We start from the raw sequence: 26,432 nt of genomic DNA, 5'->3' as shown, positions 1-26,432 counted from the left end.
AGGAGCGATTATCGTGCACACCTGCAGATCGTCACCTGTCGTCATCCAGGCTTTAACTCTTGTGTGTGCGAGAACTGAGGTAAATGTGGAGGACGGTGGCAAATGATACAAGTTTTACATGTGTCGGGTCGACTGTGAATAGAAGTTACTGCAGGACCTCAGCTGCTAACGAAAGATTCGGCTCATAACATTTGGAGTTTACAAAATATCGCAAAAACATCAGCGAAAATACTATAGCAGCATAAAGCCAGAGTTGTAAATCCAAATGTCCCAAAAGCATCGGCGGACTAGCATACGGGGCTACCAAGGGATTCTGAATCTGTTTTAGCCACCTCCCGCTTCTCATTAAGAACATCAGCATCATTAGCAGTGATTAGATTTAGATTTAGTGAAGTTTGTAGGAGTGGGCCCAGGTTAAAATCAGTCAGTAATTATTGGGCATTATTTTCTGGAATGTATTTGTGAACAAACCAAGTTCAAACATAAAGCGACATAATGTAGCCATGGCAAACAACAATCAAACTATCAAGATGATTTTTTGCACTTTTACAAAGTAAGCTGTTTAATTAAATCTGAAATGTACAATTTATTTTTTTTTATCTCTGCTGTGCACATTAAATAAGACTTAATAGTATTGTCATTATCAATAAATGTACTAAAGTGTTAGACCTGTGTTAAAATTTCCACCATTTATAGGGGCCCCTGAATGGCTGGAGTGGGGGGCCTACCAGCAGCTACTTAATTTTCTTTGCCTTGATACCTCTGTCTTACATTTCTAGATCTCTCAGAAGTGCTGACATTGAAAAATTATGTAAAGTTAACCCCCTCTGAGCTTGTTTGATCTGTAAAGCAGTCTGCAGCCAAATTGCTATGGAGGTTGCATATTATTAGTGTTGGGAAGAGTTCTGGATCTGAGCTGGCAGCAATCGCTTCAGAGTGTCCGATCAGAACACTTATAAGATTTGTGTGGATGCGGAACTGATCAGGAGGAGTCCAGTTCAATTTTTACTCTTTATATAGAGGATTACCAGAATGTAAATGAAGCAGGTAGATGTGTGTGATTTTGTAAACGAGCAGAATAATACAAACCAATTAGAACCACAATTACAACATAAACATAAAGATAAAGCAAAACTGTAAATACACTATACAACTAAATAAACTGGTACATTACCTCTCTAACAGAAATATAATTGCATGAATGATGACGTTAAACTTACAGGTTTATGAACACACACACGGTCAATCATTCGGCTGCTTTCTTTCGCTGCTCTTTTCTCTCTGTGAGGTTACTGAGCTGCACATCTGTGTTGCGTTCAGGGTGCATAGGAAATCTCCTACACAGCCATACCCTTTTGTACTATTACGGTTTATTTAGTGAAATGGCAGCAAATTTGCTTATTTCATAACATACTTCATAACCAGTGACCTTCTTTCATGGTCTGTTTAAAATCTACAGTCTCAGATCAACAGCCCTCCTGTAAATGTTGCAGAAAGAGCAAAATTATACATATCAGGAAAAACATAGACTGCATTTGCTTTGCATTGTCCTCACATTATGACAATGATGTAGCATGGTCTGATTAAATATTAGATTTTTGATGTGTTAGTATTGTACATTGTTTTAAGATTGTTCTACATGCCCCTTTTTAACTTTGAGCACCTGCCCCTCCAAAGGTTTCTGCACGGTCCTGCTTACGAGGTACAAGTGAATGTTTTCCAGAGGGAGGGAACATGTAAAATGAGGAGAGGACTTTGCTCAAATCTACAGTCAGTACATGCAGTCATGCAATGACTTGTAAGTTAAAATGCATAATAATTTCATGACTTTTCACCAAAAAGGCAGCAGAAAGTCATTCAAAAAAAAAAACAACTTTAAAAATCATCTTACTGTGCTTAGTTAAAAGGGTGCACACTTTCAGAGTGAACAGTTAAGTTATATCAATGATTAACTGATGACACACTGAATCCTGACGCTCTCCCTGCAAAGCTTTGCCCTGACTTAAAATGCAGCCCGCACTTCCTACAGAATTTAGACACACACACTCACTCCGACTCAGAAAGCCAACCCTCAACAACAGGCAGGACCGGCTCCCACACAAAGCTCAGCTTGCAGTGCAGCGAGGAGGCAATGAGAACCATAGTGTGGTTTCCCCTAACGGGGCTGCTGGCTTGGCTATGCTGCCTTCGTCTGGGGCCCGTTCAGGGGGAGAAGGTGCTGGTTTTCCCTGCGGATGGCAGCCAGTGGCTCAGCATGAAGATTCTGGTGAAGGAGCTCGGCCACAGAGGCCACGAGGTCACGGTGCTGGTGCCTGAAAGCAGCATGTTGATCCAAAGTTCTGACAGCTTCAAGACGGAGGTCTACAAAGTGCCGTATACTCAAGCTGAATTGGATAAAAACTTCAACATGTTCAAGGAAGGACTGTTTGACCAGCAGCCAGGANTGTTGCAAACTAACCTGTGAGATTTTTCCTGACAAAAATGTTACAAAATGCCAGTTTCAGTTGTTTTGGAACGCAGTAACACAACTCCAACCAGGGGTTTGAATAAACAGAATTTCTCACCAGCATGGTAGTTTTTACGATGTGTGGTTTGCATGATGGCAGGTTGTCTTATTCAAGTTGACCTCTCTGCCATCTTGTTATTGTGGTCACGTAGGTAGAAACCTAGTCATTGTAGCACTATAAACATCTTCCTGAATCTCAGGAAGATGTCTGTATGTGTACACAAACACACTCCATTGTGCAAATCGCACAGGTGGCCAAAGAAAACAAATTGCTTGCATGAAAGCAACTGCCTATTGCTTTGTCACATGAAACTGCACAAAGTTTTGGATTTTGGCATCAATAGGAACAGTCTGAGTTATTTAGTAGGAAACTTAACTATTTTCTTCTTTGCAGTTAGCAGAAGACAGGACTGACTGCTCCCTTGCTTTGTAGTGTTTACTGTGATCTACTTCTTAGTTCATAAGTATAAAACGGCCTGTAAAGGTAACACCAAGTGAAAGTGTAAAATGTACGTCTGCCTAAAGCAGGGTTGTTTGACACCTCAAACTCTTTGGCTTCCTTGTTTCTACTAACCATTGCAAATGTTTGTGAAATGAATACTGAGGCTGAGCAAGTTCAACTCTGCTCACAAGCCCCACCAAGTGGACAAAATGTTTACTACTCCGTGTTTTGGGAAGAAGTCAAAATCTATTTTCTTTCAGGATGAGTGTTTTTACCCTTTCACTTCTTCATTTTTTGTCATGTTACATTTGCAAGCTTCTAGGAAGTTTTCTTATAGACCAACACAACGTATTGTGTAATACTGAAATAGAAGAAACATTAGACATCGAAGCATTTAACTGCAATGGATTTAACTGTGCTGAGACCTATTATAAATGCACGTCAAACTGCAGACTTCTTCTTGTTGTTGAAATAAATTTTTTCTACATGTATTTACATAATCAAACCTGCAGATATAAATAACTCTTACATCTAACAGAATGTATGTCGTCTCCTTTGGTGAGAGGACAAAACCTTTAAAAACACTTAAAATGTCCTTTATTCCAGGCTAGATTTTCTTATCTATGGCCATATGAGAGATGAGTGAAGAACTGGTTCAGACGATGGTCTGAACCAGCCGGCCTCATAGGCATAACTGATTTGTGTCAGTCAAGCTGGGAGTGGGAATGTGTACTATTTAAATGATCACTGATTCAGTTAGAAGTTCAGACAATAGAAAAAAATGTGTAGTATTAGGAGTTTCCAACTGATTTCACAGTTATTTCTTGCATGCATCACCAAAGGTGTTAGTGAACCCACAAAGTTTCCGTCTGAACTGGTTCAGAGGTTGACTATAAAAGGTGGTGCTGGAGGACTTTAAAGCCACATGCCTTATTGTTTCTCCCCTCTGTACTATCATGATACACACAGGCGCCATTATTTGCATCCTTCTGCTGGCTCCCCTCCCTGGTAAACGCAGTTTTTTTAAATTATATATTTTCTGTGTTTTCTTAATTTATTGTAAGGAAATCTTTTTTTCCTGATTTAAGAATGTCTCCATATGTCAGGTGCTTCTGGGAGCAGCATAGTTGGAGGCAAAGTTTCCAAGCCCCACTCCAGACCCTACATGGCGTCCCTGCAGTACCAAGGAAAACATTCATGTGGTGGGATTCTTATTCAGAAGGATTTTGTCCTTACTGCAGCACACTGCCAGTGAGTATGTTTCCTGTGATACAAAGTTATTTTTATGCAACACATAAAACATAGAATGGTATGGTTGGGATTTTTTTTTTTTAAATAGATTAGCGATTAATGATTTTCAATAGTTAATCCCAAACAAAACATAAGAAAAAATATTTGTTTTTTCTTTAGTATTTCTTTCTGGGAAAAAGGTTAGCTCTTTTCAAAGTGGTCTTCAATAAAACAGATGAATCTAATTGTGTCTTCAGAGCTCCAGGTGTCATGACGGTGGTTCTTGGAGCACATGATCTCAGCAAGAAGGAGAAAAGTCAGCAAAGGATCAAAGTAGCAAAGTTCTGTCCACATTCACGCTTCACTGGAAATTTTGATTTTGACATCATGCTGCTTAGGGTGAGCAAACTGTTGAAAATTCATTTTTGTACATTTATCTTCCATACTCCCCCCACATCAAATAGTGTTTATACATTTTAAAGCTTATTTCCTGTACAAAGAAAAACAAATTCTTGTTCAACACTTTGGTTGTCTGTGGTTATTTTAAACATCCTATTGGACTGTCCCTTGACTGTTTTTGTTTTATTATATATATATTTTTTTTTTGCATATTAAAACCTGAGTTAACAATATTCACCATTCTCTTTTACAGTTACAAAATAATGCCACAAAGAATAAGTACGTGAAGCCTCTGGACCTGCCCAAGAAAGCCAAAAGCATCTCTGCCAAACTCAGTTGTCTTGTTGCTGGCTGGGGAAAAACTGGACCAAGTGAGCCTGAGTCCAAGGTCCTGAAAGAAGGGAAAGAAAAGACTCTGCCCGTCACTGAGTGTAAGAATAAATGGGGAAACCATTTCATATCAGAGCAAATGATTTGCACCATATTTAACAAGAAGGATGGAGGAATATGCCAGGTAATGAAATAACGCCACAAATACAGAAGCTCACACAATTGAGATCTTATTCATTTTTATGAATAAGTTTTTGTAAAACTACTTTCTTCCCCTCCTTTCTTTTTCCTAGGGTGATTCTGGTGGACCTCTAATTTGTAAAAACAAGCTGCAAGGCATAACTGCTTTCACTGCCGATGGTCAATGTGACAATTCAGATTATCCTCATGTCTTCACGAACATTAGTTACTTTCTACCGTGGATCAAGAAAATGATGCAGTCTAAATCATTATGCTGAACACGTCTGTACTTTGTTCTTATAACCCAACAGGTACATTGTTAATGAATTGTAGAAAGGATAATAACAAGTATAGGTTTCAATTGCCTGTATTTTCTAAATTTACAATAAAAACACACTTGTTAGTTATACCTCTTTTCATTAAATTATTTCTTGTGTGTTTTAATTTTCTGTTTGTTGAAGCACTACGTGAAGTTATTTGTGCTGATCATTAATAACTTATGGTACTTAAATAGTGGCGGTAATGATGGTCTGAGCCTGTTCTGATGCTTCAGAACCTGGACGACTTAACATACTTAATAGAATCAGGAATTCTGCTCTAGTGAACGACGATCCGAAAATCAGTTTATGATCCCCGTTTCAAAAAAATCTTGGGTTCTGCTACAGATTAATGATTCCGCATGATTTTAAAAAGGCTGTTTATGTAAAATGAAACTTGAATTTCAAATGTAGCGACAAAATAAGTACTGTTTAGGTTGAAGGACAAATAGAGAAAAAAAATCACTCACTGACATGCGACAGCACAGATTGTGCAGTTGCAGGTTGTTCACTTTCTTTGCACGAACATCTCTGACACCTGCCCACGAAGTTTCAGCATGCAACAGTTTGGGGGTTGACTCTAGCAAGGTGTGAGGGGAGTCAGCAAAACAGATGCTCTGTCCTTTCCATCTAAGTAAACATGATACACACAGGTCGCATCGTCTACATCTTCATGCTGGTCATTCTCACTGGTAAGTCCAACTTTAAATACACTGACATTTTTTAAAGTTTTTTTAAAAGTCTTTTTTGATATTCATTTGACAAATCTTCAACACAGAGGCTTCTGAAAGCGGCATCTTCGGAGGTCGCATTTCAAAGCCGCACTCCAGGCCCTACATGGCTTCACTTCAGTACGGAACAGACCACAAGTGCGGCGGCATTCTTATTCGAAAGGACTTTGTTCTAACTGCGGCACACTGCTTTGTGTACGTATGTTTAACTGCATCCCTAAGTTCAAAGTTTATGTTAATCATTTTTCTTACTCTCTGAAGTTAAATTAGAACAAATTTGTCTTGCTTTCGTTCCCAGTACTAAAATTATTTCTATTTTCTAAATGCCAAAAAAGCAAGATTTTTTTGTAACTTTCTTTGAATTCAGAAATGCACCTATATTTATGTATCAGGCATAATTCTCTTTTAAACTATATGTTTTTTGTCAAGCCTTTTCAGTTTCCTTCCATAAGGTTTTCACAAGTTTGTCCACAGAACTCAGTCAGGTTTGCAGGCTGCCCCATTGGCACACTCATTTTCACAGCTACCCTACTTTCTGGTATTTAGCAAATGGAAATACTGTTGATAATTCTTACTAAGCTAAAACAAGAGAATTTTGCTCTGATTTAATTTTAGACAGTGATAAAAAACATTGTGCAATGTTCTATTCAATATATGAAAACTTCTGTCATTATAATATAAGTACATGCAATATTGGAAATAAAAAAATACTCTAGTTTTTAATGGATTTCCTTCTATTTAACAACTCACTAGTTTATGAAAGTTAATTTAAAATGAAACCGTTTTCTCATTTTTCAGAACTCAAAGTGACCAAGTGGTACTGGGAGCCCATAATATCAGTAAGAAGGAGGAAAGTCAGCAAAGGATCAAAGTGGCAAAGTTCTTCAAGCATCCAAATTACAACGGAGGTGTTCACAATGACATTATGTTGCTTAAGGTAAGCTAAGATGGACATTTATGTTTATGTTTATGTAGTGTCTTATGGAGTGAATGGAGATGCATCAAAGTAGATTTGAACAACAGTAATTCAATTCAAAAGAGAAACGTATATGATAGAACCTCCATTACATATAGAGATATGACTATTTTAGCTAATTTTGATGCTTGCAGCTACTGGAGACTCCAAATTTTGACACCATGATTATTAAAACTGGCAGCCGTACTGTTGACAGTATTAACAGCTCTCATGTGTTGCTAGAAAATGAAATAAGCATCTCCACAAAGTTTGTAATAAAGAAAAGGATGAAGTGCTCTCAAGCGGTGGAGCCACACCAGCAGATGAAATGGCTCATTGACTGTGAACACTTCATCCTGGATCTTAAGCAGCTTGGAATCTGTGCCTCTTTAGTCTTCATACACAATAACTTATTGCTTAACACAATAAGTTGTAACCCATGTATGAATATGTCTATCTGCTGGGACTTGAAGCGCTAACTCCAGCTGCAGTCCTTACTTTATAAATGTCCTCTCGTTGTTAAATTGGGTTAGCTTAACAATCCACTAAAGCTGTGGTTGCCTGTTGGTTTTGCTTGCTACCGCGTGCAGTCAGTCTTCTCTGTGATTAGCCATAATATGACTACATCCTTGTAAATTGCATGTGTTATATGGCATTCTACTTTGTGCAATGTGACTTTTAAATTTACACCAGATTTACGCTGTGAGCCACAATTATCAAAATTAACAGAAATAAATGCTTGCAATAGGTCACTCTGCATGATGCATCTAATACTTGACTTTCTGAATCGAGGTACTAAATTAACTGTTATTTATTCAAATGCGCCTGTAAAATTGTTTGGTCATTTAAAGCTGCAGTAATGTAACTTTTACAAAAAGATTTTTACATATTTGTTGGAATTCTCATTATGTTAGTAAGTCTTTTATAAACTACAAGTAAAGTTTTAAAGGTATCGTGTGCTTTCTTTCACAGCTGAAAAACGATGCCAAACTGAATAAAAACGTCCAGCCCATTGAGTTACCAAAGAAAGAAAAGAAAATAAACGCCAACCTTGATTGTCTAGTTGTTGGCTGGGGCAGAACTGGACGAAATGAACCCATTTCCACTGTTCTGAAAGAAGCGACAGAAAAGACACAATTCAAGATTGAGTGTGATAAAATCTGGAAAGAGAATTTCACTGCCCAGCAAATGATTTGCACCAAGTTCAAAAAGAACACGGGAGGAATATGTCAGGTAAATGACCTCGAAGCATTACATCCAGTTCATTAAGACGCAGAAAAACATTTTAAATTGAAAAATGGTGATCTATGTTTCTTTTTCAAAACTGTATTATAACTTCTGAAGAATTTAACTCAGGTCTTCTTGCCTTTTTTTCTAGGGTGATTCTGGTGGACCTCTGATCTGCAAAAACAAGCTCCAGGGAATAACTGCTTTTACTGCTGCAGACCAATGTGACAATCCAGAGTTCCCACACGTATTTACTAAAGTTAATTTTTTTCTTCCCTGGATCAAAAAGACGATGCAGGAATAAGACCAGTGTTGTACCCATTTGATTTTCTTTTACATAAAACAAAAAGCTGTGACAACCCTTCATTGCACTGTTTGAAAACTCTTGTTTCAGAAAAAACTAACAATATTGTTAGAATCTACAATAAAGCCACATTCCTAAGTAAGTTTCTTTATTCTTTGAAAGAGCTCTACACTTCAATGAAAGTTTCAGCATTTATTTCTTACTCATCCACTTATAGAAAAGAGTAACCACAGGGTTGTTATCTGTGAGTACCACGGCAAAGACCCAACCACAAACTCCCTCACACAAAACAATGTTCATAGGTACATGCTGCCGCAACCACCAGTGACCTCTCTATGAGGAGGATGCAGGCATTAACTATGCTGCTCAATGAAGAAACACATCCGATGAAGCCTTTCAAGTTTACAGAATCACGAAGAAAAAACGTTTAACCCAAAACTAAAGATTCCAGAACACATCAATGATGCTACGGCAGCCAGAATGACAGGCCCGTGGGAATAAATCATCATTCACACAACTGGTATTCAGAGAAAGTCTCAGTTTGTCCCATGAGTTCTAAAACAGCAAGTAAATGAATAAATGCATACCAATACATTGATTTTTTCTTTCCTTGATTATTCAAAATAAATTAAAATAGTGAGAGAAAAACTTCTTAGTAATGCAATGCTAAAACTTAGCTTGATTCTGAAATTTTTGAGGGTTTTTTAATAATCATTTTTTGCCACCAATAATGCAAATTTAATTGGGAGATTTCTGCTTCTTGGTCTGAATACTTTCAGTCTGAAACCAAACGGTAGCGTACAGACTCTGACTTGTGACATTTTGATCAACTTTAAATGGAAAAAGGGTGGAGAGGCATAGAAGACCAGTTTCTTTCTAGTTCAAGGTAAAGCTATATGTCCGTGGTTATTTGGGGAGCCATGTCATCTCCTGTGCTACATTCTTTTTTTATTGAGTCCAAAGTTTCTTCTCTCTGCTCAGAAGTTTGATGGAGGTGCGGAATAAGTAATCCAGCATTACTTGCAAAGCCACCCGTACCCGGTCCAATGACCATATGGAATCACTCTGCTTGATTTTAAAGTTAACTCATCTAAACCACATTCTAACTGATTAGCATAAGTCAACAAAAATCAGATAAAAGCACTATGGCAGGCCCTAAGAAGTGTGTAAGGCCTTATAGACTTAGTGAAAGTAAACCGTCTCACACAGGAAGAGATTGTGTCGCTGTAAACAATGTAGCGCGACATGATCTGGGCTTGGGTTGCATTTCCTTTTGTATTTATATTAAAAAGACGAGGTGATTTTTGAAACGTTCAGCTGCTGTGGTAGTTTAACCACCAAATCTTCAATAACTGAACATAGTTTTTAATATGCAGCCTTGACATTCCAACTATTTGGATGTAATATACTAATTTGTATAAGTTCATATTTGTGTGAGGTCTATTTGCCTCTTACTGAAGAGAAAACATTTTCATGTTTTCCCCTATATTAAAATGCTACCGCAAAAGAGAAATAAAATCTTTTTGACCAAGACAAAATGCCCCCACAGGATAGAAAGTTGGTGGTTTAAAGTTGTGGTTTCAGTTTCTATGCTGAGTAGGTTAGTCAGCTGAGACACATCGTTGTATATTAAAGTCAAACACCAGAAAAAAAGCCCTAAATCAGAGAACTGTCTAATGCAGAAAGTATAACCTTTAAGACGCATACTATACGTCCAAAAAATGAACAAAAATGCTTATTAATTAAATTACATATTAGTCAAAAATACACGCAGCAGGAAAAAAAACTCAGTTTAGTCATTTCCTGACCATTTATATGATTGTAAAATAGCACTGCTGCATAAAGCAACAGCAAAGGTATGTGTGATACAGGTTCCACTCATGCATCAACCTTTTTAACACCTCCCCACCAGTCGGTGTTTCCGTTTGTGAGTTTTGAGGCTGAGTACAAAAGGTGTTGAGGGGGCTCTGCAAGCCAGGCTCTTCATCCTTTCTCTGCAACCATGCTACAGGCTACTAGCATCATTTACGTCCTTCTGCTCGTCAACTTCAGTGGTAAGAGTAGATCTTGGTTTTTTTAAATGAGAACTTTTAAGTTCCAAATTTTGTTCCCTTTTGGATTTTCTGTTTAAGTAGCCAGAAAAAGAAAATTGTTTGCCTGATATGAGGTTTAATTTGACTGAACTTTCACTCTTAAAGGGGCAGCTGAGTATGGTATAACAGGTGGCAAAGTTGCAAAACCACATTCCAGGCCCTACATGGCGTCTCTCCAGATTCAAGGACATCATGTATGTGGTGGGATGCTTATTCGGAAGGACTATGTTCTAACCGCAGCACACTGCAAAGAGTGAGTGTGTGTGGCAACGTTAAAAAATGTGCATATTACAACAAATTAACATAAAATTACTGTTTAACTTTAAGAATAAACCAATAAAGAAATTAAACATGAATTCTAAGGCATTTGTGTTTAAAGTACATCTTTTTCATTATTAGCTGTTACAAAGACATCACGGTCGTCCTTGGTGCTCATAACATCAGCAAGAAGGAGGGAAGCCAACAAAGGATTAACGTGAAGAAGTACCATGTACATCCACAATTTGAAGCCAACCAGTATGAGTATGACATTATGCTCCTTAAGGTAACCTCCATTTATACAATTTGTCCTCATTGAAAATTTTGCCTTGTCAAATATTTCAGGTACTTCATTTATAATTAACAGTTAGGCCAAATACTGTGCATCAGAAACACACAATTCCAAGTAACATTGTGTTTATTCCTCATGACAATTTATTTTGTGAAATGAACCAGTTCATCCAGAGGCAAACTACACCAACATGATGCAGCCATCCCGTATTTTACTGTCGATATAATCGTCTTGGACATGTTTGTCAATGTGGAGCAATTTCTATAAAGGTCTAAATACCACTTAAACTTGGCAGAAAACTTTTAGGTGTTTGCTAGAAATCTGAGCTGTTGATTTTTTTTTGTGTCTGTGTGACTCTCCGCGCGTTTTAATATATTTTTAAAAAAGAGTTTTTCACTTCAGAAAATTTAAGTCTTACAGTCCAAAACTAAATCTGACACAAAAAAAGATCTGTGGAAAAAAAGAGATGCCCTTGCGGTCTAAAAATCTTGAAGGGAGACAGTCTTAACCTGTAACCGGGGTTGCTGGTTGAAACCCCTGCTCCATTTGTCTGTCGTGTCGTTTTGTCCTTGGGCAAGACACCTCACCCGCTTTGCCTGCTGCTTGTGGTCAGAGGGCCTGGTGGCGCCGGTGCAGAGGAGCCTTGCTTATGCCCGACTGCCCCAGAGCAGCCGTGGTTACAACATAGCGGCTTGCCACCATCAGTATGTGAATGAGTAAAAGACTGAATGAAATGTAAAGCAACCCCAAAGAGTACTGAACAGGCCACGTACCATTTAACTTATGCAAGAGAGAATGTTAAAATATTGCAAAGTCAAGATGTAGGATGCTAAAAGACTTGCATCAAAGAAGACTGAATGCTAACATTGAAACAAAAGGTACCCAACAAAGCGCGAGTTGAACAGTATGCAATTTTTATTTTGTAATTTTTTTTTCCTCCAACAGATGCATCTGTCAAATAAAAGGTGAACAATGTTTCCAAATGTTCAAAAAAATTATCAAATCCTTTGATGCTTAAATCTGGCGGTGTGTACACTTCTAAAATCCGCAGTAATCACATAATTGTGCTGCACATTTTTTTAATACAAACCAGCTTAAAAAAAGGCTCAAATATATTTGAGACCAACGGGAACATTTTTAGAAATGACAAGGAACATTTTTTTGATTTTACAGTAATTCTAATTAGACTGCTTTTCTTCTCCACAATATATTCTTCTCTCAACAGTTGGAAAAAAATGCTAAAGTCAACAACAATGTAAAGACAATTGATTTAGCAACAAAAAACGAGGACATTCCTGCCAACACAAATTGTGAAGTGGCTGGCTGGGGACAAACTGGACCAACCAAACCCATTTCAGATGTTCTGATGGAGACCACAGAGAGTATCCAATTCAGCTTTGAGTGTAAACGTATCTGGGAAACGTATTTCAATTCCACACATATGATCTGCACCAAGTTCAACAAAAAGACGGGAGGAATATGTCAGGTAATCAAGGAATACATACCATGAATGAAAATATGAAAAACAAAGCATCTCACTGGAAAAGAAGAGCTGGTTCCTTGGAAAACCTAATCAAATCTTTTTCTTGTCTCTTGTAGGGAGATTCTGGGGGACCTCTTATTTGCAACAGCAGGGTTCAAGGAATAGCTGCTTTTACTCTAAAAGAACAATGTGATGACCCAAAGCATCCACATGTTTTCACTAAAGTCCGTTCCTTTCTGCAGTGGATCAAAAATGTGATGAAAGGCTGAATCAACCTCATTTAACGGAAAGTTTAGTCAAATCTACGTGTCGAAACCTGATAGAAGTGTTTTGTTTGTGGACAAGATGATTTGCTGATGATAAAAAAAAAAAATCAAGTAGTTCATTTAAAATAAAAATATACTCCCTAATAATCTTGCATATTATCTGTAAAAGATTTATTCCCAATTTACATTAAATTTCTTTTTGAGTTCACACTTAGGTCAAAAGTATATAAAATAGCAGAAAGAGGCGGAGGTGAGGTTGTTTATGTTGTTAAGGCTGGTCTCCAACATGTCAGCCAACAGAAGAAAACCACAGACCACTGCTGTTGCATTCATGGAACTCAGTCATAGTGCAAACTTTTGAAGTTGAACCTTTTTCTGTCAGTAAAGCCTGTCATCTGCAAGGAAATGAAAGGAAAGGAAAGTTCAGAGATGGTCATTTCATTTCACACTTTAGTCTGCATTTGTACCTATATTCTATTTAAACTGTGACACATTCAGTTCTTTAAAATGTTTTAGTGTCAAAAGCAAACAAAACTCACCTGACTTGAATCTCTGGTGAAATATCTCTTCTCTATTACCTACCAAAAGTCATAAGATTTTTCAGATTACTACAAAACATGACAAATAAAGAAAACTTCATTATTTTTGATTTAAACATTATCTTTTAAAAAAGTTACAATGTATATTTGTCTAATTGGGTTTCAGTTTCACTTTGTCTGGAGACCACCAAAACAGAGACACTGCAAGTAGCTTTAAAACAGAGATGTTTGTGACATTTGTGATCCACCAGACTGTCCTAAAATGAATAAAACATTGCATTGCACTATCCAGGTTCCTCACCTTATCAAAGAAACGGCTAAGTTTCACAGCATTTGACGTGCCTGCAGCAAAGTATCTCGGGTTTGTGCAGTCCTGGGAAAACATGATAATTTTCAGCTTTTTTTTCTGAGGTGGTAAACCACTGTGTTTGTTTCCACATGCAGGGGATTTTGGTAAGAAAGACAAAGAGAGTTGTGGAGAGCCCCCCTGCTGGAGTTCCTTTGTATTTGTTTTATGCTCATGATATTGACTGATTTAGAATTAATGATTCAGATTGGGCTAAATTTAATACTATTGTTTTACGTAGTATTAAATATTGTTATAACACAGCATTAGTTTCAGGTCAACAACTGATGGTGGGAAATTTTCTCCTATGATTTTCTGCTAGAAAGCAGAATTCATAAATTCCAGCCCATGTCTGACTTTAGATCTGGACCTGGAGTACAGCACAGTCAGTCTAACAGCTTCAGGCCTTGTGCTATTCTTTCTTTCCTTCTTGATTGTACAGGTCTATTCAAGACCTGTAGAAATCAAGTAATCAAGCGTGGGAGTGGCTAGTGAAATTGAGCTCAGAGAGAACCCACGAATGCACAGAGAGAACATGCAAACTCCACGCAGAAAGACCCCGGGTCGGGAATCGAACCCAGGACCTTCTTGCTGCAAGGCTACGGTGCTACATACTTCGCCAGTGTGCAGCCAAAAGTGTTGTTAAACACAGTAAATTATGGCTTTACCAAGGGGTACAACTGCTTTTCTATATAAAGGGTAGGTTGGTTTTTGATATAATTTTTTAAATAATAAATAATGAATTTGTAATAAATAATTTGTAAAACTGAATTTACTCAGGTATCTTTGTCTGATTGTAAGTTTTGTTTGATGATCTCAAAACATTTAAATGCGACAAAAGAGGAAAAAAAAGAAATGTGTGGGGTGGAGAAACATTTCTCAGCACTCTACGGTAAACTGAATCATAAACCAACAAACATGTGAAATATTACCTTTGTTTAACAAACAAGGCAGTTTTTCTAACATCGACTTTTCAAAGTTCAGTTAAAAAAAAGAAACTTACAAGATTGATCTCCTCTGCATTAAAATCTTCAGAAAGGAAGGCCGTCCTAGTGAGAACTTCACTGCGTTTGTTCTCTGGAATCTGGTCAAACTTTGTTCCAATCAGCAGCAAAGGCACTGCGTTCTCAACAAACTGTTCTCTGTCATAGTCACTGCATTTACATGAACATACAAAAAGAAGTAGTTCAGGTCACATGAGTTGTAGCTTTTTGCATCCATAAAGGTTTAGAAAATATTTTGCTGATGAAAGCCAACCCATTTGAGACAATGACGCCTGTTGGGGAGGAATCCTTATTCAAAGCTTCCATTGACCAGCGGTAGAGATTTTGGGAAGATTTCTTATTTGTTAAATCATGTACCAATATTATTCCTACAAGATATAAAATAAAGTCACTTCAATAAGATTTGAGAGCTTCGACCTAGATACAAATCATTATTTTTATTTTATTTTACCATTTACTGAATTGTAGAAGACTGCTCTGGTGCTTTTGATACTACTGGCACTGCCAACTGATCCTCCAATGTCCCATAGTTCAATGTAGAAGGTTTTCTCCTCAGGTGTTCCTTCTTTGTAATCTTGAACCTGTAATTGAAGTAGATATGAAGTGATATGATGGCACTTTAGTCAATAAAATATGAATCAGTCATTAGGAGGTGTGTCTGACTACAAAAGCCCACATTATGATGGAATAGTTTCCAGAATTATTGCTTAGTCATGATTTGGTATCATGGAATTACATTTTAATATGTGTGCATATTTTTATATTAAATTCCACGGCATCCTGATGAATAACAATAATGACTATGCATGGTAAATAGATTTTTGTTTAAAGTTGTGCAGCATTTTCCAAATAAATGGCAAACCAATTACATCTGACAACAGTAACAGAATCATTTCCTTTCATTAATGATGTGACATGTTTGCAGTGCTTACCCGTACATCCACAGAGCAGCCAACAGTCCAAGATGGATTTCCAAAAACCTGATTCTGACATATTAAATGGACTAAGGAAGATTTGCCTACCCCTGTAAATGATTAAAAAAATATATAGAAAGGTTCACTGAAACGATTTTATGTGAAATGTATGCTTATATAACAATTCCTGAGCACAACAATCTGGGAGAGCTTGTCTTTTAGTGATGCTTGGTATTTGCAATTCCCTTTCGTTCAAGAATACAAACAGATTCGTTTACCTGCGTTGTATACAAAGCATAATTTTTCACAACAGGAAATCAGGTAAAGTCTGTATGCCTGGAACAAAGACTCTGTGCAAACTATGACACAGAAGTCTTTATTTTTATATCAATTCAAAACAGAGCTTCGCTACGTTTCCTTTTGATGCGCCAGTGGAGTTGAGCTTACTTATACAAGATAATAATATGGCTAGTACTACATTTATCTACATTTGCAACATCCACAAGTGTCATTGTTTTTTCTGTTAATGCGTCAGGATTTCATAGCTGCAAAACAGATTTGCAGTTATAGTTTATAGGCTCTTAATCAAGATATGGTTTTCACACCACCGAAACTAAGTCTGGATTAAAAGAAAACCAATGATAAAAAGTAGGTACATATATATTTGTTGTCATTCGTAAAATAAAAATAGAGCGTAGCTTACCAGAATCTCCTAAAACTAACACTTTTACCCTGTCAAGAGAAGCCATTTCTGATGACGACGAGTACCGGAAGAACAACAAGTTATCCCCGCCTTGAAGATAATTTTATCTACGCTGATTGGTTAATTCCAAAAGACCTTTCCGCCCAGTGCCATTTCTGCCCAATAGGAATTTAGTAAGAGCAGGTCTATAGTTTTACTTCCGGAGTTACCCTCTCAAGATAATTCTTGCAGCACATTAGCTAAACTTAGCAACTGAAACATTCGGAAGTGTAGAAGAATGCTGATTGATTAAAACGTTTTTGTCTGACGATATGATCGAGTAACTTTAATCTCAAATGGCTTAAATTAGCGTTTCGATCTGTGTTACTGGTGAAACAGGAAGAGTAACGGGTAAGAGGCTAACGAACTTTTAGAAATGTAGTTACCATGAGGTAAACTCTTATAGCTTGTTTAAATGTGTATAGATATTTATAAGCAAACTGTTGTGTGTAAAGACTATGTTATCAAGGGCTTATCATTTAAAGACGAATATCTCGACCAAATTCCTACAAATGTTTGTTCCTTTGTTACTTAGCTTAAATGACGCTCAGGTAAATTGTGATGACTTTGTTGCTGGTATTGTCTATTTAAAATTAGCCATTATTTTGTGTATGTTTAGAAACTGAATCTGTAAATAAGTTGGTCAAAATATCCAATCTTCTCTGCTGGCAGTTTTCCCCCTTTTTGTGTTTTTGCAGTCTCCGGTATTCATTATTCCTTCAAATACTGAAGCACCTTTACTATTACATACAACTTTTCCCTCTCGAATAAAAAGAAAACGTCACATGAGTAAATTAAACCTGCTGAAGTGTAAATTGTATGTCTTTAAGTAAAAAAAAAGTCATAATATTTAAAACCAGATATTGATTGCTTAAATTTACTTTATAAAGATATGAACATGGATAAAATAAATTTTATAAACAGTGTTCCAATTTTCCAGTGTACTTCCAAAGCCGTACAATTTACAGTATGAATTCAGATTTTTGCCATATCTAGTTGTTGATAAAAATGGAAAGAAAATAAATCATGCTTAAGCATTTATTCTTCAAAGATCTTTTTTTTATTAATTATTAATCGTGCTTCCTTTCTTCCTTTTTTATTTTATTAGATGGGTCTGAACTTTTTTATAGTTATGTTTCTTTCTCCACAGCTAAAAATGATTGAACCTGAGGTACTAACCGAAGTCCCTGCGTCTCTGAAGCGGCTGGCTAAGCAAGTTGTAAGGGGTTTTTATGGAGTAGAACATGCCTTGGCTCTGGACGTGCTGATACGTAACCCATGTGTCCGAGAAGAGGACATGCTGGAGCTGCTGAAGTTTGACCGGAAACAGCTGCGCTCTGTGCTCAACACCCTGAAGGCGGACAAGTTTGTCAAGTGCCGTATGAGAGTGGAGACAGCCCCTGATGGGAAGACGACACGTCACAACTACTATTTCATTAACTACAGGTTTGTTTATAATTATTTGTTTATGGATCTCACTCTGCAGTTTAACTAAGATCCATTTAATTGCACATAAACTACAAAACAGGTTTTCTTTTTGCTTAGAGTGCTGGTTAACGTTGTAAAGTACAAATTGGACCACATGCGACGTCGCATTGAGACAGACGAACGGGACTCCACCAGCCGCGCCTCCTTCAGATGCCCCTGCTGCTTCTCCACTTTCACTGACCTGGAGGCCAATCAGCTTTTTGATCACATGACTGGTAAATACTTGACACAAAGCAGTTTTCCTGAAACACTTCTTGCCTTTTTCTTATTACACTTAAAAGGCAAAAAGTAGTTGGACAGTTTGGGGAAACGCAGATATCAAAATCTCATTCACCATTTTGTATTCCTTCCTACAGAGCAGGGTTTTGACAATAATTGATATTTAGATATAATTGGTACTAGAAGAGATCTATGCTCCAAGACACTCCATCAAAATTGATTCACAGTTTTTTTTTGTTTCATGCAGCTTAATTTGCCTCTAGATGGCAGTGAAAGCACATGTTGAAAAATGAATTGTACTAATGGAATGATTTACTATATCAGTTAACCTGCATTTCTTACATTAAAATGTTTAATCATATTTAAATGGCTATGAACTCTTTCAGAGATAATTGCATGAAACCCACACTATTCTCTTCAGTATATTTTCTGTACATTGTTGCTTAGTTCCTGCTTCCTGAGTGGCTCATCGCCAAGTCCTTCAACACAGACCAGTTCAAACAATTTCTTTTTTTTTAAATTACCATATATTATTTTTTTTAAGTTGTATTGTTTCTGTTGGAATTGGGTTTTGCCCATAAAGCTTCACACTTACATTTTAGCAAATACAATTATCAGCTGCTTAATATTAGACAAATCAAATTTCCTGGTGTTGGCCATACATCCACCCCTCTCCCTTGATGCCAAATTCTTTTCAGAAAGAGTAGCAGACAAATTATTTCACGGTGAAATGTGATAAATGGTAAATCACATTTTACCAGATACTCCTGAAGAAAGTCAACAAAATCTTAGCAAAAATGAAAAACAAGAATGCATAAAACTAAATATTACTGTAGATTAAACCACATTAGCCTTCACATTTTACAGCTCCTATGGCAGATAAGGAAGAAACACGCAGACAAAAAGAAACATGTAATGAGTTCAAAGCATTTCAAACTGAACCTCACCATGGCTTTTCAGCCAGCAAAACGATTTAACTGAGAAAATAATGAACACATCAGCTATCTTTCTAACAGTAACAGCATGCATTTCTGCAGAGGGTGAACACAAGATTCACTTTTCCTTCTTAACCATCATGTGGCGACTGATTTTTATCCTACAGTATCCTCTCAATTTCTGAGCATTTTCTGAATTAGTTACTGTTGTAAAGGGAAGTTATTCTACCACCCGAAGGAAGCTGTTTAAAATCAAGTAGCCAGATCTCATAATAGTCGGATGGACTGGTAGCCTCTGCGGGGCCAGCAACACTCAGTGGGATCCCATAGGGATAGGAAATGACAGTGCTGGACTTTCAGTTCAATCTCAGCCTGACCCTCAGAGAAGAGCCAGAACCCTGCAGCTTGAGCAAAACACATCTCTTTTTTTTCCCTTTCCTTGTCAGTTGCCTCCTTTTAGATTTTTTTTTTATTTTTTATTCAACTTAGAGAAATATCAGCATCTTTACCGTTTTGCAGCTGCTTCTTTGGTCTTGACATCATGACAGGAAGTAATCACATCTATAGACATCCACCTGGTCATTAACAACAGTTTTTTTTCTGCTTATTTCTCTAAGCGGTCATTTTTCTCTCTGCCTCAAGCCCAAAATGAGCATTCTTTGTTTTGCTCCATCCCTGATGCACACAAAGGGCTAAAAGCAGACATGAGGTCTGTGCTAATGTTGGAATGCCTCCAATTATTGAAACTGAGATCAGGAAGAGAAGCAGATGGTCAGACACATCCTTCTCTTACTGTTTGGAGGCAAGGGGTGAGGTGCACTGTGTCCAATTTCCGACAGCCCTCAGAAATATAATTTAATGTTTTTCAAATTATTACCACTCTCCCAACCAACAAAAAAAAAATCCACTCTGGGAAAAAAAAAAATCTGGTTGCCTAGGTTACCTGCCGTGTATTTTCTCTGCACATTGTCTTCACAGTCGAGGATGAGTTAGTGTTTACCTGATAGTGTGCGAGTTCCACCGAGTCAGAGTGCACACAGAAAGCAATTTAAATTCAGTTTTTGTTGTGCAGAGAAACAAATGGCAAAATATAGTTTGTAACTCTACAAACAGAGCTTGGAGACTTTTTGGAGTACAGATTCTCCATGCTCATTCTTCCTAGATCTGTTTCATAGGTGCTGCAGTCACAGGTCACTGAGCATTTTCAGAATCCCTTCTAAAACACTGAGATATTTTAGCTATTCCCTATATTTGGTAAAATACTGAACCAGTCCCAAGATTACTCTCTACATTTTTGCTAAAGATGCACCAATGAACCCTGAAGAACCTATATGAATAAAACCTTTTATTGTTGTGGAGTGATACTACATGTTCGTTCTGGTAGCTGAACAGAAATTTATATTTTAGCAGGTGTGGTCATTTCAGTCCTATTCCATTTTGCAGTTTTTTCTGTTCAGAGTAGGAGCAGGACTATTAATCATACTTTCCTTTGGGACTCTGTCAAAATTAAATGGCATGGTAGATAATTGACCTGGAGTCGACAGAAAGTCTGAGTGTTTTACAGCAAAAATACTTTTGGACTTTCAATCTCTGCATGTCGTTGAATGTGCTGGATTTGGAAACATTGGGGGTCTTTTGGTGTCTGCCTGACCTGAGATCTACACAGTGATGGTGTAATTTATTGCTTACAATAAATGAGGTCGTCACCGTGCAAAAAAAAAAAAAAAATCAAGTAACCTTGGAAAAAACATCAATATCATTTCTGATGATCACTGCAGACCAACAAATGGGCAAATCAGAAACCCATTGGACAAAAAAGAAAGATTCACTTGCAAAACTGGGGGACATCTCTAATTATTGCTCTTGTTTCAGGTGTTTCAGTTTTTGTATGTTTTTATGTAATATTTTTTTTTCTTTCATAGCTATTAGCATGCTCGTCTATGTTAGATCCCAGAAAAACACCATGTATGTTTTAAGTAATGAAACATCTGCACTTTATGTACAATGGATACACCAATAATGCCAAGCACATTGTCATGCATCAGTTAGATGTTACAGTGGCTTCCATGAAATGCAATTTCTTGTTTTAATTCTGTTTTCTGCTTCACTCTGAGTTCTTTGATTCCCTGCAGGTACGTTTCGCTGCACCTTTTGTCAGACTGAGGTAGAAGAAGATGAATCGGTCTGCCCTGATGCCAGGACACTTGTGGCCCGCTTTAATGAGCAAATCGAGCCCATCTACGCACTCCTACGCGAAACCGAAGATATTAACTTGTCCCATGACCTGCTGGAGCCGGAGCCCACCGAGATCCCCGCTCTCAAGCAGAGGTCCGTTCGAAACAAGTCTCACAGCAACACACCACTTACCGCCTCAGGCAGGGAGTGGATTGTAGCTCACCTTTGTATTTATTCATCTGCAGAAATGGAAATGGCTTATGTTTCATTTTATTGTCAATGCTTGCTTTATTCTAAAGGTAATTTAGCTAAAATGTATCATTGTTTCCCTAATCTTATTGTTTGTTTGTTTTTTATTTTGCTTTTTGAAATTGCTTTCTTTTTTTCTCCTTTTTCTTTAGCCGTGAACGAGCTGCAGCTGCTGCAGGAAATGCTGCAGGCGGACCACACCGCGAAGCCTGGTCTAATAAAGGATCGACCTACGCTGATTTGTACATCCAGAATGTGGTTATCAGCATGGAGGAGCAGGATGACCAAAAGAGGCAGGTCAATGAGGGCAAGCCCCCCAAGGAGCGGCCCGTTTGGCTGACGCAGAGCACGGTGCAGGGGGCTTACAACGAGCCGGATGCTCTCAAGAGCCGTGAGTGAATTCTTCTTTACGTGAAACATTCTTCTGTGCCGAGCTTTCTCTCTGTTCAGAAAAAAGTTAGTTAGCATTTTTCTTTTAGCTTTAGCTTATAGAGTCATAAAGGGTACAGTTTTTCTTCTTTTTTTTTGTTTTGTTGTTGTTCCAGTTCTCTGGTTTTTTTCTTCACTGAGTTGAGGTGAGAAGAGGGATTTACAGCAAAACTGAGGATCAGAGGATTGACCAACCTTAGCTTTATTTGTTCTGGAAAATTGGACTTCAGACGTCCTTCTGGTCCAACATAAATCCACCGAGCCTTCCTCAAGTCGGTCAGTCACTGCTGTTGATGTAGTGGGGGCAAAGTTTCTCTACTCCAAGTCAGAGCAGATAAGTGGGCGGCTGCCAAATGGCCCAGATCTACATCACGTGTTGTGTTGCTCTTACTGGTTGTAAGTCTAATTAGTTGGGTCCAGAGGCATTTCGGTCCTAATCCCCTGATAATGTCTCTGAGAAATCGAAATTCAACTAATGGGCCCTGGAATGACTTCATTTATTTAACTGTGCTGCCATGATTTTATGATGGTGAACTATAAAAGGCTTTTTTTTCCCCCAAATATTTTAAACATATTCTTTATTGAAAACCTTCTTTCACGGCTTTTTTTGCTCATGAATTAACTTCACAGAATCCAGATATAAAATGGGAATAAACGGTTTATTTGTTCCCATTTTTCTGTGAACCTGAATTTTAAATTGCCAGCTGTATGTTTAGGTTCATTGTAACTGATTATTTTAGCAATCAAATATTCCATTGATTAATCTGAAAATGAATCAGATTAAAAAAATTGGCATTCTGCAAATTTTTCATCTAACCTCTTATTTTAAGCAACATTAGAAATACATAAAAAATTATTTGTTTCCTTTTTCAGATAAGAAAACAAACATGTTGTTGCCTAAAATGCAACAAGAGCATTCCTTTGAGTAGCTTGATCATTTGTAGCAGAGGATGCATCTGCAGCTAAATAAAAATACGTTTAACATCAACATGTGAAAAGCTCTGCTGTTTCTGCTTGACCCAACATCAGACGGCTGTTTTGTGTATTAATGATTGGAATAGCAATCATTATTCAGTTTTACAAAATCTGAAGTAAGTGAAGCTGAAATTATACCACTTGAAGAGTGACAAAGATTTTTTTTTTTTACTTTAAATGCTAAAAGTATATTTTTTCTTTTACAGTTTTGGATTAATTTCTGCTCTGAGTATGTTGTTCTTTTAGCAAATGACCTATTTTGAGTGTATTAATAATTAATGCACTACCAAATTAATTGACAATTTCTTCAATAGTCAACTAATCACGATTAATCCGATTATTTGTTTCAGCCCTGGCTCATTGTCCTGCTGGGGGATGAATTTTTTAAAAAATTTTATTTTTTCTGCAGTCACTTACAGGCTGTCTTCCAGGATTGCTCTGTATTCACTACCAGTAATCTTCTCATCAACTCTGACCAGCTTCTCTGTCTCTGCTGAAGAAACGTGGCCCTGCAGCATGATGCTGCCAGCACCAATCCAAGCTTTCAGTCAAACTAAAGGCCGTGGACGGGAAGTGAAGACAGATAATTGTTAACTAAGCTTGTCGTCCTCTTCCTGCGTGGGGTTTCAGTGAGCGATCACACGCTGACTTTGTTTCTCCAAACAAGGGCATGTGGCAATCAGACCTGGTCAGACATCTATTGTGGCATAATTGCTCAATTGAAATAATCGGCCTTGATTAGTTTGAGTGAGGATTTGTCAACAAGAGGATCCTTTCTTGTGCAAATGACTCACAAACATCCTTTCTGTAAGGTAGAGTCCTGATTCAGTTTGAAAACCTGTCCCTTGTTGATGACAGAGGAGGACAAGGAACTTGGTTCAGTTTGAAAGAAAACTGGTCAGTGATTTGTTATAAATACTTTGCTGTGTATTTTATTTTTGTCTGTAATGCTTTCCTAAATCTTAATGTCAAAATCAAGTTTATTCGCATAACCAATTCATCTACAAGGCAGTTCAAAGAGCTTTACACCCCAAAAACATAATAAAGTAACCAATTATTGAACACCAATAAACATTCTGTTTTCCTTGATCAATGTTCCACTTGCTGCTCTAAACCGATGGGTGATTTAAAGGAGCTCAGTCTGTTGGTAGCTTTGCAGTTTGTGGTCCATGTTTGGTTGAGATTTTGCAGATGCAGATCAGACTACAGCCTCAAGACCTGAGTGGTCTGGAAGGTTGATACAGTAACAACACATCTTTGACGTATTTTGAAGCTAAGCCATTCAGTGAGTTTTATTTTTCTTGGGGGAATCTTTTTCCAAATTAAAAATGCTTCTTCCGCAGGCGGCGACATCGCAGCCGGAGCTCAGGACGGCGCAACCGGTCACGGGGCAGGCCAGGCGGACGAAAACGAGGAAGTGATGCGCGCCCTGCTCATCCACGAGAAGAGAGCCGTCGCGGGAGCAGGTGTGGGTGGAGCGAGCGCAGCTGCCAGGGGTCTTGCCTCCGCCACAGCTAACGCCAGTGACTCAGAGAGCGACACAAGTGAATCAGAGGACGAACTCCCCTCGGGCCCCACCACTGCCACAGCCTCTCAGCATCGCACCGTTGAAGAGGTCGAAGAAGAGGACGACGACGACGACTTCGAGGAGGTAGGGGATGAGCCGATGGTGATGGTGGGTGGTCGGCAGTTCTCATACAGAGAGGTGGGCGAGAGGCCGGAGCTGGTGGAGCAGATGTCTATGCAGGAAAAGGAGGCTTACATTGAGATGGGACAAAACCTCTTCCAGGATATGTTCTACTGAAGAACTTTAGATCCTTTAAGTTGCATTCATTGACTGATGCTTCTGCTGTCTTACACTGTGGGTGGACAACTGAAGAGGAAACGGGATGCTGCTCCAAAAACTTCAGAAAATGTCTGGTTTGCCAGTATTTTTTTTTTTTTCCACCGGTCATATTTGTAGTATTTCTATTTGAAGTATTTTCAAAAGTCACCAAACGACAACAAATTTCAGTCTGCCAGCTGCGCTCTCTTTCTTTTACCACTATTATTTGCTTCAGTTCAAAACAGTTCATCTTTACCAGAAATGTTTCAGCCATTGTTCTTTCATTTACCGGACAGAAGGGACGCAACATTTGCTTTAATCGATGCAGCTGTCTACACACACCGGCATCCATCTCATGCCTCCAGTCAGTTTTGTTGAATGGGCATAATTGCATTGATTGCGTGAGAGAACTGGTGAAAGATATCTGAGCACTTCACAGTGCGGGGGTTGGACACTGAAACACTGAGCAAGCGACGGCTGCTTTCATTATCCTGCCTGTTCAGATGATGTCGAGTCAAAGAATATTCTACAATTCAACAGGCTTGGTCTGAATTCTCATCTCAGGCAAAATACAGAGAAAGAGAAGGTGCTTTTGGTACTTTTTTTTGTGGGTAACAGTGAAACATTTGTAACTTTGAGATATCTGTAATAAAATATTCCTGCTACCCTGGCTGAATGTGTCCTTATCTTGTTACTATAAAGCAAATGTGATGTTTGCAGGTGTTGCACAATTATTAGACAATTTTTAAATGGTAAAGTTCTGCCCATTTCATTTTAACTCAGTTAATGCATTGGAAGTGCAGGGGGAGGAAAACTCTTACCTGTTTCCTGCTGTGGAGACCTGCCTTAATGGATGGAAAGGGTAGAAAAGTAAAGATTTGTTTAATTTCGTTCAGCTCAGAGAAACCTTCCAGTCATTCCTTTTCTTGCTTGTCAGATCAGATTCCTGAGGATGATGTGAAACTTGCTTTGTAATCACTGCTCTAGTGTAACCACAGCGTCCTGCGGCATGAAGTGACCCACTCACACAGAGAGAAATGTCACCTCCAAGCCAAGGCCTACATTCTGACAAGGCTCTTGTATTTGCATAAAGATATGCCAATGTTACACTTGTCACGTTACCAACTGTATTAATATTCTCTCTTTGCAGCATCTTCTTTAAAGTGACTTTTTTAAATATATTTTTCCTCTGAATGTTGAGATAATAGAAATTGTTGGAATGCATGAGGGTTAAATCTTTGTTTATTTATACTTCTGTTAATTCCAATGTTATTTTTAGATGTGCGAGTAGATTAAAAAGTGGTAATAATTTATGCTCCGTCATCACACTGCAGCAAAACGCTAAGAGTTCAAATGCAGCCAAATTAGACTTTCATTGAATTTGTCTGTAGAGGTCAGATGTTCCCCTTAATGTTAATTACAGAAAAAATGCTTTAATTAACTGTTTTTGAAAATGGAATGGACTAAGTTTTAAAACTTCTGTTTGTAGGGAGAAATGCATTATATCCCAGGCAGCAGTCTGGAACCCTTCACAAAAGTCGCAAATATTTAAACCTGTAACAATTAGGGATGCACGAGA

General features: G+C 37.9%; 5 protein-coding genes across 7 annotated transcripts in view; 4 read left to right on the top strand and 1 right to left on the bottom strand.

Moving 5' to 3' along the window:
• Positions 1-5,507, top strand: part of LOC103150644 (granzyme B-like) — a 45,467-nt gene extending 39,960 nt beyond the window's left edge. Inside the window, exons 1-5 of one of the 3 annotated variants that reach the window (XM_016680854.1) lie at positions 3,638-3,956; positions 4,037-4,199; positions 4,436-4,577; positions 4,831-5,091; positions 5,201-5,507. In XM_016680854.1, the coding sequence (XP_016536340.1) occupies positions 3,905-3,956; positions 4,037-4,199; positions 4,436-4,577; positions 4,831-5,091; positions 5,201-5,365 (783 nt within the window). In that variant the 5' untranslated portion in view covers positions 3,638-3,904 and the 3' untranslated portion in view covers positions 5,366-5,507. Of the gene's footprint in view, positions 1-3,637; positions 3,957-4,036; positions 4,200-4,435; positions 4,578-4,830; positions 5,092-5,200 lie in introns of those variants that run through there. The other 2 variants (XM_007570345.2, XM_016680855.1) reach the window with 2 other exon arrangements.
• Positions 5,508-5,607: 100 nt separating this feature from the next.
• Positions 5,608-8,763, top strand: LOC103150645 (granzyme B-like). The gene is made up of 5 exons (XM_007570346.2): positions 5,608-6,096; positions 6,183-6,330; positions 6,934-7,072; positions 8,063-8,323; positions 8,469-8,763. The coding sequence occupies exons 1-5, from the start codon at positions 6,045-6,047 to the stop codon at positions 8,619-8,621; spliced, it is 753 nt and encodes a 250-aa protein (XP_007570408.1). The 5' UTR covers positions 5,608-6,044; the 3' UTR covers positions 8,622-8,763.
• Positions 8,764-10,383: 1,620 nt separating this feature from the next.
• Positions 10,384-13,097, top strand: LOC103150641 (mast cell protease 4-like). Its single transcript, XM_007570340.2, has 5 exons — positions 10,384-10,675; positions 10,820-10,967; positions 11,114-11,258; positions 12,490-12,750; positions 12,864-13,097. The coding sequence occupies exons 1-5, from the start codon at positions 10,624-10,626 to the stop codon at positions 13,014-13,016; spliced, it is 759 nt and encodes a 252-aa protein (XP_007570402.1). The 5' UTR covers positions 10,384-10,623; the 3' UTR covers positions 13,017-13,097.
• A 72-nt stretch (positions 13,098-13,169) lies between these two features.
• On the bottom strand, positions 13,170-16,622 carry rabl3 (RAB, member of RAS oncogene family-like 3). Its single transcript, XM_007570339.2, has 8 exons — positions 16,520-16,622; positions 15,835-15,926; positions 15,354-15,483; positions 15,156-15,270; positions 14,902-15,052; positions 13,854-13,925; positions 13,553-13,591; positions 13,170-13,408 (listed from the first exon to the last, which is right to left on the bottom strand). Exons 1-8 carry the CDS (start codon positions 16,563-16,565, stop codon positions 13,352-13,354), a joined length of 702 nt encoding a protein of 233 aa, XP_007570401.1. The 5' UTR covers positions 16,566-16,622; the 3' UTR covers positions 13,170-13,351.
• Positions 16,623-16,715: 93 nt separating this feature from the next.
• On the top strand, positions 16,716-25,523 carry gtf2e1 (general transcription factor IIE, polypeptide 1, alpha). The gene is made up of 6 exons (XM_007570338.2): positions 16,716-16,909; positions 17,709-18,004; positions 18,104-18,261; positions 21,333-21,528; positions 21,777-22,015; positions 24,372-25,523. The coding sequence occupies exons 2-6, from the start codon at positions 17,715-17,717 to the stop codon at positions 24,830-24,832; spliced, it is 1,344 nt and encodes a 447-aa protein (XP_007570400.1). The 5' UTR covers positions 16,716-16,909; positions 17,709-17,714; the 3' UTR covers positions 24,833-25,523.
• Positions 25,524-26,432: the final 909 nt, after the last annotated feature.

The sequence above is a fragment of the Poecilia formosa genome, unplaced genomic scaffold (genome assembly GCF_000485575.1).
Source record: "Poecilia formosa unplaced genomic scaffold, Poecilia_formosa-5.1.2 Scaffold259, whole genome shotgun sequence".
Classification (NCBI taxonomy): domain Eukaryota; kingdom Metazoa; phylum Chordata; class Actinopteri; order Cyprinodontiformes; family Poeciliidae; genus Poecilia; species Poecilia formosa.
This window is presented reverse-complemented; position numbering and strand designations above follow the sequence as displayed.

Coding starts and splice junctions, on each gene's coding strand:
- LOC103150645 (XM_007570346.2), top strand. CDS start 6,045: ATGATACACACAGGTCGCATCGTCTACATCTTCATGCTGGTCATTCTC. Junction 6,331..6,933: donor ACTGCGGCACACTGCTTTGT/GTACGTATGTTT, acceptor CTCATTTTTCAG/AACTCAAAGTGACCAAGTGG. Junction 8,324..8,468: donor ACACGGGAGGAATATGTCAG/GTAAATGACCTC, acceptor CTTTTTTTCTAG/GGTGATTCTGGTGGACCTCT.
- LOC103150641 (XM_007570340.2), top strand. CDS start 10,624: ATGCTACAGGCTACTAGCATCATTTACGTCCTTCTGCTCGTCAACTTC. Junction 10,676..10,819: donor TCTGCTCGTCAACTTCAGTG/GTAAGAGTAGAT, acceptor TCACTCTTAAAG/GGGCAGCTGAGTATGGTATA. Junction 10,968..11,113: donor ACCGCAGCACACTGCAAAGA/GTGAGTGTGTGT, acceptor TTTCATTATTAG/CTGTTACAAAGACATCACGG.
- rabl3 (XM_007570339.2), bottom strand. CDS start 16,565: ATGGCTTCTCTTGACAGGGTAAAAGTGTTAGTTTTAGGAGATTCTG. Junction 15,271..15,353: donor CTTCTACAATTCAGTAAATG/GTAAAATAAAAT, acceptor TATATCTTGTAG/GAATAATATTGGTACATGAT. Junction 13,926..14,901: donor ATGCAGAGGAGATCAATCTT/GTAAGTTTCTTT, acceptor ATGTTTTCCCAG/GACTGCACAAACCCGAGATA.
- gtf2e1 (XM_007570338.2), top strand. CDS start 17,715: ATGATTGAACCTGAGGTACTAACCGAAGTCCCTGCGTCTCTGAAGCGG. Junction 18,005..18,103: donor TACTATTTCATTAACTACAG/GTTTGTTTATAA, acceptor CTTTTTGCTTAG/AGTGCTGGTTAACGTTGTAA. Junction 18,262..21,332: donor GCTTTTTGATCACATGACTG/GTAAATACTTGA, acceptor GATTCCCTGCAG/GTACGTTTCGCTGCACCTTT.